This window comes from Paroedura picta, chromosome 11, assembly GCF_049243985.1.
Source record: "Paroedura picta isolate Pp20150507F chromosome 11, Ppicta_v3.0, whole genome shotgun sequence".
Classification (NCBI taxonomy): Eukaryota; Metazoa; Chordata; class Lepidosauria; order Squamata; family Gekkonidae; genus Paroedura; species Paroedura picta.
Genome location: NC_135379.1, coordinates 27,467,628 through 27,480,023, shown reverse-complemented (window position 1 = coordinate 27,480,023; position 12,396 = coordinate 27,467,628). Strand labels below are relative to the sequence as shown.

The 12,396-nt window shown below is 40.2% G+C and overlaps 1 protein-coding gene across 2 annotated transcripts in view; it reads right to left on the bottom strand.

Annotated features, from left to right (window-relative positions):
- Nucleotides 1-12,396, bottom strand: part of ITGB8 (integrin subunit beta 8) — a 48,731-nt gene that overhangs the window by 15,403 nt on the left and 20,932 nt on the right. For both annotated transcript variants that reach the window (XM_077302542.1, XM_077302543.1), the window contains exons 3-8: nucleotides 9,828-9,999; nucleotides 8,970-9,216; nucleotides 8,519-8,684; nucleotides 3,688-3,846; nucleotides 1,234-1,329; nucleotides 1,059-1,148 (exon numbers count right to left, since the gene is read on the bottom strand). In XM_077302542.1, coding sequence (XP_077158657.1) covers nucleotides 1,059-1,148; nucleotides 1,234-1,329; nucleotides 3,688-3,846; nucleotides 8,519-8,684; nucleotides 8,970-9,216; nucleotides 9,828-9,999 — 930 coding nt within the window. The remainder of the gene's footprint in view (nucleotides 1-1,058; nucleotides 1,149-1,233; nucleotides 1,330-3,687; nucleotides 3,847-8,518; nucleotides 8,685-8,969; nucleotides 9,217-9,827; nucleotides 10,000-12,396) is intronic.

The following is a 12,396-nucleotide window of genomic DNA, read 5'->3' as shown; positions in this document are numbered from 1 at the left end:
TAAAATACAGGGGAAAGTCATACAGTTTAATAAAATGGAGTGGAGGGGGCCTTCCTTGGCTAATTCATAGCATGATCATAAGCAAATATGTGTCAAGTATTTGTGGACTCATTCTTCTGTAGGAGATTTCTGAGATTTACCCTGGATATCTTTCTATATTTCCTTTTCTAAGCCATTGAATAGATGACCTCAAAGTAGCTGTTTTATTACAAAGGAACTTCAAGAACAGAAAGGAAAGGGAAATTGCTGAAATGCAAGTTACTAGAACATGCAGAACAATGAAATCCCTAGGACTCAACATGGACATTGGTTTCTTAATTCACTATATACTAACCTGCATTCTTAACAAGCCCTCAGAAAGACCTAATGTCCTCTGTATTTTAATTTATTTCTTAATTGGAATAATTGATTTGAACAAGTAGATTGTAACTATGACTAGTGTAATGCAATGTAGTTTGGAATACTATATATATATCCTTTCCCTGGTCTGTGAACAGAAACAGCCAAATCAAAGCACCATAGATGCTCTACTTCAAAGAATTTGATGCCCTAAGAGGCTTCCATGCTTGAGAGGCCAGGCAGGGGGCAGAAGGGCAAGGTCCCAGCTAACTGCTATCAGTAACTAATTATCTAGCTGCCCATTATTCTTTTACTGTGGCATATTTATTGTACGCCAAATGTTTCCCATGCAACTCAATCTCAAATGAACACAAACAAATCCAAATTGCTGGTTTCTCCTGTTTATCTCTGGAATCTGCTAATCGTTTTCATTATGCTGTATGCTAATTTACTCTCACACTTTGCCTGTAAGTATGAACTGATTACTTCCATTCCATGACACTGTATGCGTCATGGAAGTGTGCGTGCACACGAAAGCTCAGACCTTGAATACAACTTTGTTGGTCTTAAAGGTGCCACTGGAGTCTAAATTTGTTTTCTATATTATAGTTGTCCTTGGAGTCTATTGTCTATTCACTTTAATAGTGATGTTAGGCAAGTAGCTAGTAAAGAAGGGAAAAAAAACTTTGCAACTGGATAAGATCTTTCAAAACAATTACCTCAAAGGCATCGACCACCAAATCACTAAGGTTTGCTGCTTGTGACTCTATCTGTCTTGCGATAGTACCAGGCAGCAGAGGCAGAAGGTCCTGTGAATAAGACATATACCCAAGATTATGATGCTAACTTAATCGCAGCCTTCTTTTTTTAAAAAAAATTAAATACTCAAAATACCTTATACCAGTGAAACTGGCTTCCCTGGACTGCAAATATTACATTAATGTTGTTGTCGATGAGCTTTTCAGAAAGTTGACCAAGTGATGGGTGCTCCTGTAAGAAAACAAGACATAAACAAGGAGCAGTAATGTGGCTGTTTTCACCACCAGGGAATACCAGAGAGTAAAAAAAGGAAATCCAACATATGTGGTAGAGTCTCTAATTGTTTGTACACGACTGGGGATTAGGACATATTTACAAATTATGGCAATTGCAGATATTGCTTGATAACCTAAACAGCTGCATATATTAAGGCAGTAGATTAAACAGAAAGCTTCATGAAAAACAAAATACAACAATGGTATCTGTACAAAAACAGAAGTAGAATTCAATCGCTTATAAACAATAAGATCAAACTTGATCTACAAGATTAAAAACAATATTGCAAAATTCCACAGAGAAGCTGTTTCATAGTGAAGCTGAAAGTCAACGACAATCTAATTGAAAAGAATGGAGTTCAACTTCAAAAGGTTAAACTTTAGACTACAGCTTTGAAAGGTCAATGAATCTCAACTGTAATAACAGGGAAGGTGAGTTTTTTTAGAGCTCTCTCTCTATTTCATACTTTGTTTTTGAGGAACGTTCTCCTTCTCCAATGTAGGCAGATAGCTTGTTATCATATTAGACCAAGGCCACTGAATGAAGTTGATCTTAGGAATTATTTAACTCATTGATTCCGACAATATGACCAATTTACAAATTATGGGGCACCAAATATCACCTCCTGGCATTGCATGTTCATGTGAAACATAAAGCTGAAGACATGCTTTTGTCATGTATATGCATAAATTTTCATTCCTAAGGTATACCTCAGATGTGAGGTGTAGACTCCCACTGTTTCAGTCTGTACCACTATGTATCAGATAGATTTAAGTACCTAAAAGTTAAGAAGCTGTAAATATATGGGCACAGTGATTCTATTAGGCAAATTTTAAATTAATATATAAAAATAGCTTTTAAAATATACATGCATTTATTTCAAAGTAAATTAAAAACAGATATTCGCCTTTATGATAGCCTCAATTAAGATTCATAATTGACAATGACAGCCAGAAATAACCATTGTTGACCCTGATCAGATGCACTTCAGCTCACTGGCCTTTCTCAGTGGTCAACAAATAATGCTGCAGGAGTCGTTCCTGACACACACATCTATATATCTATATCTATATCTATATATCATATATTAGGTACATAATTTATGTTACAACAAGGAAACTGTCAGAATAACTTAAATTTAGGGGCAGCCAATACCACACCTGACTGATCATGATAGGATATACCACACCTGAGTACTGAAGGCCATACATAAGTATGGGGAAAGAAGAAAGGAGAAAAAGCAATGGGCATCTAGCCAGCATTAACTAGGGCATAGAAATGCTATTTTCAGTTTAGCAATATCTATGAGTGTATTAGTTTCCAGAACATGTTGGCTTACCACCATCAGGCTGATTTTTGTTAATACAAATTAGCACAATTAGCATACCACAGAGTTTATTTTGGAACACAGTTTGTTGCTATTAAAGCTTTAATATTGCTTCAGCTTCAAAGCTTTGCCCACTGTCCGCAGATGTTCTTTGGCTTCTCTCACCACTAATTTTGCATACAAATACAGATTTAGCACGTATCACAGAATCTCCTTCTGCAGGTTGCTTAAGGCAGAAGGTCTTCAGTCTTGCATCTCCCTCATGTCTTTGGTATCTTACAATGCCTTTTATGTAAATTTCTGATGAACTCAATGAGACTGAATTCCTTTTGATTCTAGCAGGCTCAGTTACCTTCTACTCCAGTCTTTAGTATCAAGGAGTTACATTCAAGTACCAAAACATGACCCCCTAGTAATATGAATATGAATATGGGGATCTGCAGCCTCTGAGGGAAGTGGAAGGTAGAGGGGATGGGCAGGGGTGGAAGATGGAAGGTGATTTGCTGGCCGCTGGACAGACAGGCAAGCTGGTTGGAGGAGGAGGCACTCAGGGGCAAGACAGCCATCCTGAGTGGGTGTTAAGCTCTGAGTGGCACTTAAGACATGAGACTTGTTCCTCCTCCAAGGCCTCGAGTGAAACAGATTTCTAAAGAAAGCAGATCAAAAGAGAAAGAGGGAAAGCAGTCTATGTAAGAATTTAAAGTCTTTGTGGCATAGATTGTGGTCAGTTGCTTCACTGATATTTCTTTCTCTTTCCGCTCCAATCAACACGCAACCCATGAAACATAGTTACTCACACTGCATGGACTGAGAGGAAGCAGACTGCCATACTGCTTTCTGACCAATCAAGAACTTTAAACAGCTTGAGTGAGGAGAGATCTGGCAGAAGTTCATGTCTTCCCAGCAGTTGTTTCTCATTATGGATGCCCTCTCAAGCTTTGGGAACTATGGTCCAAAGATAACACCATCCGCAACATATACCTTACCATACTGGTTGCTTTGACGTACACATTATCTTTCAAATGGCAATTTCCATCATTAGGAACTACTATCCCTGCTAATTTACTGTCAAGGGCGAGATGAGAAGTCTGATCTGTCATCATGAGAAGTAGACGCTTTGCTTCCCTGCGCCAACCAATCTGGCTCTAGGAAAAGAAAAATAGTTCGGTAAGCTTTTTGAATGGAAAAAAAAATGCTAGTGAAGAGATGCCATTTGGTACTGGATTGCTCAAGGACAAACCTATGAAGAAGAACAGTTGGCCTTTATACCCTGCTTTTCACTGCCTGAAGGAATCTGAAAGCGGGTTACAATAGCCTTCCCTTTCCTCTCCCCACAACAGACACCCTGTGAGGTAGGTGAGGCTGAGAATGCTTCTGACAGGACTGCTCAGACAGAACAGCACTAGCAGGGCTGTGATGAGTCCAAGGTCACCCAGGTAGCTGCATGTTGAGGATTGGGGATTCTCACACAGGTTGCCGGATTAGAAGCTGTTGCTCTTTACCACTATACCATGCTGGGTCTCCATAACGATAGGATTACAGTAAGCACCATTTTTTTAAAGTCTGGGATACAAGATTAGGTGTTACGCATGGCAGGATCCCTGCCTTATGCCTTGGCACACTGTCTTCTATAACCAATGGCACCCCACAATAGTCTAGGCTTAAGCTAAAGCCATGACACTGCGAGGGTCAGCCGAGCCAGGCCAGACTCCATCTTAGAAATCTTGTTCTCTGCCTTAGGTTTGGAATGACAGCCTTTGCCTGACCCTGAGGTGCCTCTGGACTCAAGCTTGCATCAGCTCACCCCCCCCCCCCCCCAATTGTATTTCTAAGTGAGTGGACTGGCTTCCTCCTGTTTGCCTAAGGGCTCCTAGGAAAATCCTTTGTCTTGCAACATTTTTCACACTTGGTCCCTCTGCCAGGGGATATCTCCTCCCATCCTGCCAGCTAGACCTGATGGCTCTCTTCCTCAGAGCCATTAATACCTTTATCCAAATCCATTTACAGCCATCACCCCCCACTTGGCCAGGTATTGTCCTAATCTCTGGGGACCCTGGAAACTTCCAGCACATGCTTACCTGAGCCTTGTCACATAGCCCCCTTCCCAAAATCCTATAAAAACTGTGGCTTCACACAGCCACTCTGAGTGTCTTCCAACCCGGGACCTCCCACGCTGGTTCGTGCTTCTTCCTCTGACCCACCGCTCCTTGGACAGGTAACTATCAAGCCTTCCACTCTTCCTCCCCTTCTCTATATGACTGCTTGTATGTGTGTTAGCTATTTGTGTGTACTTTTGTTATTTTCCTTTCAATAAAATCTTATATTAATATTTTACCTTTAAATCTGTGTTTGCCTTGAGTTCCCACGGGTGTAATAAACCCTCGTATACAAAGGTAACGATCCGATAACGCTAAGTTACCCCCCTCTCGCAGCATTTTGGGCTAATATTCCCCACAAGCTCAAAGATACGTGTTTTTAGGACACGTGTCCACGCAATTTGGGTAACATAGGCACCATCTGCAGGACCTAGGTCTCCTGAACCGATGTTGCAAAACAAAAGGAAGGTTTGTCCTTCCTGTAGTGGAAAGTGCCATCAAGTCAAGGCTTAACTTTGGCAACTCCACAGGGTTTTCAAGGCAAGAGAGGTGCAGAGATGGTTTCCCATTACCTGCCTCTGTTTCATGACTCTGGTTATCCTTGGAGATCTCCCATCCAAATGCTAGCCTACTTAGCTTCTGAGATCTGATGAGATCAGACTAGCCTGGGCCATCCAAGAAAGGCTCTTCCTACTATACACAATAAAATATCTCTGCACCCCCCTATAAATAAAGCTGGCATTGATCATAGATCCAAAGGTTCTGTTCTACCTATGTGGAACTTTCCTCCAGTGCAATGCATTTTCCACCGGTGGAACATGCTGTTTCCACTAGAGGAAGGCTCTGTTGGTAGCAGAACGGAACCTTTAGACGCCAGGCATAGCTAATTGTATATTCTGGGTTTACATTGTAACAACTAAAAAAATAACTGATTGACGTGCAGGGAAGAGGGGAAAAGGCTACTAAACGTAAAAATGATATTGACCAAATTATTAGCAGATTATTAGAAGATTCTTCTTGCTAAGGAAGAATATCCCAGCTTCCCCTTAGGAGTGAAGTTGGCATATTCTTCCTTAGCTGGACATATATTTTCACTTTATTCAAAAACTTTAGAAGAAGAAAAAATCAAAATAATGCTTGTTTCACTAAATGAAGTAATACAATAGATTCAGATAGTGTCTACACATTTGTTATTTGTTCTTTTACAAAGTTTATACCCTGCCTTTCTGCCTTCAACGGGGCCCCCAAGACAGCTAACAATTTGCAGATATGCATAATAAAAATAGGTCTTAAAAACACTGCAAACATACAAAAGGGTTTGAAAGTTAAAATCAAACGCACATACAAAACCATAAAAACAACAATTAAAACACTGTGCAGGAAGGAGGTCACGAGGGACTGCTAGATGACACAGATGTCTTCCCCTGCTGGCTGAAGATGGCAACGAAAGGGACTCCTGGGGACAGAGTTGCAGAATTCCAGGGCTGTGATTGAGATGGCCTTTCCTCAGGTTGCTACCCGCCTAATATTTAAAAGTGGGGGCACCTGAAGCAGGGTGTTGGGAAAGGAGTGTAGTAGCTCGGTAGGCTTGTAAGGGAGTAGGCAGTCCTCTGGGTCGACAGCAGCAACTTGACTTGTGTCCAGAAACAAACTGAGACCCAGTTTAGATGGGCCAAGAGTGAGGTGACATGGTCCCTATGATACATTCCTGTCTACATTCTAGCTGCAACTTTCTGCACCCAGCACAGTGCAATGTATACATGGTGAGCAATGGGTTATGGTTGAAATATTATAAGGAAATGCACTGCTGAAGTGTATTCATATATGAGTGACATTTATCACATGCACATACAGTGGTCTTGTCAACAAACTGAGGATTTCCAAGAGAGGGTAAGAGAATTCAACAAACAGGCAGCTCATAAAATTCTATTTAACTCATGCTTGAGTCTGCTGGAAGGAGCTGAATCAAGGTGGAAGTTCATCACTGCAAAAACCTTAGAGTTAATCTGTTACTAGTATCACAGTTATATATTACTAAGAATTGGGGAAATGCCTAAATTTCCATGATGATGCAATGGGTGACTAGATGCCGGGAGATTGCCATCTTGCAGACCTAGCATTTGAAGTTCAGGGCCACTTTCTGAGGTTATAAGCAGGAGAGGACATATATTCATCTGGCCATTTATGTAAGACTATGTTGAAAAGAAGGATTTCAATGAAGCATTTTAGGTCACTGTATTTCGATTAAGTATTATGCAGAGTAGGTGGACTTGGATTTTTTTTTTTCCTTTTACAAGATTTGTTTAATACTGGGAATGAAACAAAAATTAATAGTTTTTAAAAGAAAAGAGTAAAATAATACCCAAGTTATTCCCGAACTGTCTTCTACATTTTATTTATACTATTCAACAGACATACAAGACAGAATCACAAACACTGTGTAGGTGTTGCTGGGAATTAGTTTTGGGATTTTCAAAGCATGACAAACTTCTGTAAAGCCATTGGGCAAAATATCTGGTGTATATCCAATAACTACTTTCTGCTAAGCAAAAGCCTTCTCCTGCCAAAGCAAGCTTCCTGGGTTAGCAGACAGAGATCACCGAACCCAATGCTATGCCTCTGGGAGCAGCACAAACTCTACAGTCCTGCCTTAGGCTATGGGACTTTCTCCACACTTCAATGTTGCCACTATTTTCCTGTAAGTTGAATCCCCAGCTGGTGTTTCAACTTTGTGGCACCCCTTCCACAAAGCAGCATTTATTTCAAGGCATTTTTCTTGAATTCAGATCCAACCCTCCCCATGTGTTCCACACTTCCCTTGAAATGGGGTTGTGCAGCTGGGTCATTGTGTACTTTGTAAACACCAGAACGACTTTTGTTGTGCATATACAGTAATGCTATAGCATCACATTATTGTAAGAAAAGATGGATGTATCATGGGAAAGAGCATGGTTTCTGCCATTTCAAAGGTCCCCTGACGATCGTTGAACTGGATACACCAATTCAATAATAATGAAGCATGCTAAATGTGTCCTCATGTACTCTGTCCTTTTCTGAACCTCCTTTTCTGATATGCAGAAATGTTATAGCATTGTAAAAAAAGAAAACACACTGGGAGCTATAGGAGAAGAGAAGGAGGGGGGAAGAATGAAGAAACATTAAAAGCGAATAGTATCAAAACCTACCCACCTATCCAAAAAAGGAAGGAAAGGAACTTCATGGACAGGTAACTGCACAGAGAAGGTGACATGAAACCTTGCTGCCTGTTTTGTCCCCATGTTATAATACGGCTATATTGTAATGAAAAAAAAATGTGTCATAATGCTTAAAAAAATAACTGGATTGCTCAGGGAACATTTTGTGTCATCAGTGAACATGTTACACTGATGACACAAAATGACAGTGCCATCAGAAACCAAAGTTGAACTGGGAATTCCTCACTGGAAAACTGAGCTAAGATCTGGAGGGGAAAAAACACTATAAAGAAACCCGTAGAATGAGGGAATAAAAAATTTGGATCTACTCCTGGGGAAGCAAAATTCTGTGCAAGGTTTTGCATTGTTCAATATTTTAAAGAATGCCAATGCGGAGGTTTGCTCTTATGTGGAAATGGTATCTGGGAACCTATCATCTGCTTCTCAAACCATAAGATTCTCAATTACAGAAATTTGGCAAAAATCTCCATTTGCTATCAATTGCTCCTTCTCTATTTACCTCTTACCTGGCATACAGCTGCCTGCAGCACAGCATCAAAGCCGCCTTCTGGTGTATCGATATTGGCAGAGATTTTTTGCCTGTTAATTGCACTTCTGAATTCTGTTATCTTGTCAGTTAGTGATAATACATTGATATAGCCATGAGGAGGCATACAATCCAGATTATAATCACTGTTTGGGAAAAAGAAACGCACCAAATAAAAATATAGCAAATGCAGCAGATAAATCTAATACATTGAATCTGGGGTTGCATGAAGCCCCATCCCCAAAATCACCCTAGGGGCTCTGGTAGCCCTATGCAAGAACCCTTAGTAGATACTCAAAGATGAATGGTTGCTCACTTATTTTTATACCCCAATGATCTTCTAAATATAAATTACAATAAATTTGGACTGGAACATGTGTGCGCATTACACCATCATGACTGAAATCACTATGGAATGAATGTGCACCTACCTGCACTGATTATGGATTCTTCCTGGGTGAATACTAATGTATGGAGTCACTGTCTTATCCACATATGATCCAAATCCAAGTCTTAAATCAAGGGAAATACTTTCCATCTTTTGAGATAAATCAAATCCAACGGTATTTAATTTTTCTATGTTTTTGTGCATAGATGCAGACACATCAACTAAATAATAGAGGTCCACAGGGTACTTTTCCAGAGGGCGGACTTTCAAAATAAAACTTGCTTCAGATCCTGAAATGTAAAAACACACTGCTAGAATCAATATTTCTAAATATTACACGTTATTCAACAAAACCCCGAATGGAAATAACTATTTCTAAATCAATTCAATTTTTTCTGAATAAGTGTATTTTGTAAATGGTAGACTACAAGCAAAATGGTAGACTACAAAAGTGTGCTGGGGTATGAGAAGCAAAAGATCCATCTGTGCATAACACTGATATGTCTTTCTGCGAGCGAAAATTGAAGGATGGATGAGAAAATCACCCTCAGTACTTTAGCAAAACCTTGGTGCATTATATTCCTGAGACCCAGGTCCACTTGCGAACATTTCCAATTCTCAAACTTCTCTACGACAATAAAGCATTATTATTGAAAATGTTTTGGACCCAATCTTTTCACTAAATACAGGTTTCATAGCAGCCTACAAATTCCATCCAAAATATTTTAAGAGAAGATAATACTTCCCTTCTCATCTTTGTTTCCCTTCCTATAGTGTTGCCAACTTCCATGGGGAAGCAGATCTCTCTCTCCCTCTCTCTCCCTTTCTCTCTCTCTCACTCACACACGCACGCACACACACATCCTTTTTTTGGGGGGGGGGGGGGAGGGAGTAAGCAAACCTTCATGTAGCTGGATTGAAATCTCTCCAGGTGTCACTTGTATATTAACTTCATTGTTGGATACAATGACATCAACTTTAGGACTTTCTATGAAGTCTGGCATGCATCCTCTGGTAATTAAATGTGAAACTATGTCACAACGTTCCTTCTGCTTTTTTCCAGCCATGAAATCCTGTTATAAGAGAGGTGGGGAAAATATAATGAAATAGAGCTCTAAAGAAAATGCTCTGTAGTATCTTCAATCACCACAATGCATTTTAGACAATGGTGCATTCACACAATTTTTCATAAATATATATTTTTGAAACAATGTAAAGAAAACATTTATACATAGATGCTAATTGGTCTAATAGTTTTTTTATGAAATTCATTTATTTTTGAAGTGATGGATTATTTTTTTTGCAGTTTTAATAACTTCTGCTTAATTTGATACACAGACTACATATCCAAGCTGGTGAGCCAGCTTGGTGTAGTGGTTAGGAATGTGGACTTCTAATCTGACATGGCAGGTTCGATTCTGCACTCCCCCACATGCAGCCAGCTGCATGTGGGCTTGGGCTTGTCATGGCACTGATAAAGATGTTCTGACCGGGCAGTGATATCAGGGCTCTCTCAGCCTCACCCACCTCACAGGGTGTCTGTTGTGGGGAAAGGGAAGGCGACTGTAAGCTGCTTTGAGCTTCCTTCGGGTAGAGAAAAGTGGCATATAAGAATCAACTCTTCTTCTTCTTTAGGGGTTTATGCTACAATTAGCAAAGGAGCCACCAGCTCTGTTAGAAGAAAGTGAAGCTTTGCCATTGACTTCAACTGGACTATGCCCTGAATTTAAAAGCCTAAGAGACCTAATTCATGACATTTATGCATTGCGGATGATGGTTTGAGACAACAGTTATATAATTGAGATCTGAAGTTACATTTCAAAGAACAACGTGAAGAGTCTGCTTCTAGCGGTTCCTTCTTGGCTTACATCTTGAGAAATGTTTCCTGAATGGTTACAGTGAATCGTTATGCTTCTGCCTAACTATATATGACAACTTCATTCAGCCCTGCTAAATAAAAAGAGCCTTGTTGTATCAGATCAGTGGCCCATCTAATCCAGCATCCTGTTTTACACAGTGGCCAGTCAGTTGCCTTGGAGGACCAATGAACAGGGCACAGAGGCCAAGGCCTTCCCTTGATGCTACATCCCGCACTGGTATTTAAATATTTGCTGCCTCTATATATAGCTATTCCCTTTACTGACCATGGCTAGTAGCTATCGAAGAACATATCCTCAATGAATCTGCCTAACATCTGTTCTTCCTTGTGTACTACCCTGAAAGCACATAGTGACACTATTCTCTTGAGACTTCTCTATTGCTACTTTTACCCCTTCAAAAGGATCCTGGAAACAATAAAAAATCCCATACCTCCCGGCTTTTCGGAAGTCCTGTTATGAAGTTTTGTTTGAAAGGACCTTTCTATTGAGGATGTGGTGTGTTAATACACCTGTTAAAGGAGGGTGCTTTTTAATGGTAAATTTGCTGTTGTGCTTCAAGTTTGTTGCAGCTTGTTATGCCTTCGTATATTCTAACTTCATTGCTCTGGCCATTCATATCAGTTTAGAAAGCATACACCCACAAAGCTGAATAACTGCAAATAACATATGAGTGGAGACTGCAAATGTGGGGTCACAGTGACCGGTTCTGTTGCCAAAGATATGCTGCATGCACCTTACCCCAATGCCCATCACTGGGGTATTATGCACTGGAGCAGGGGTAGTCAACCTGTGGTCCTCCAGATGTCCATGAACTACAATTCCCATGAGGCCTTGCCAGCAACATGTGCCAGAGTGGAAGTCAGGTGATGCTGCAGCTGACCATAGCCTACCCACGAGCATCTCGTACAATGGAGGAAGTACCCCTTCCACTTGAGGATTTGTAATCATAACTGTTTCAAATGCACAATCATTTACTATGATCTACTACAGGGGTAGCCGAACTGTAGCCAAACACCTTTTTTTTAAAAAGGGTATTATCAACGACACCTCATTAAATGGAATGCTTGCAGAGGACCTCTTACTCAGCGCATGCAAATTAAGTGTCTGTATGTGAGGAGAAAAGCTCATACTGGCTGATTTCACCTCAAAAATCCTTGACTGTATGACTTCATCATCATAGCAGGCAAACATTACCCTTTATCGGTGGCCATCAGTATTTCAACAAGAACTGCTTTTCACAAGACAATTTTTTAAATTGAGTAGATAATAAATTTGACAGATGAAAATGCATTTTGCTCTGAACTGCATAACTGAATTGCTTTTATTGCCAAACAGAATTTCTCATTTATTGGGCTGGAAAATATCAAAACACATGCTATGGTGGTTTGCTTAAAAACAGGAAACAAAAAAAAATGGGGGGGGGGGATGGAATGAACACAAGAAAGATGTAGAACCTGGTCCATACTTGGCACAGTTCTTACCTATAAAGGGGCATGATCAGGGTCAAAATCTTATGCCTACAAACTGCTAAGCACTGAAAGTAATCTATGACCACAGTCTTTGCATAGCCATCCCTCTCACTCTGTATGT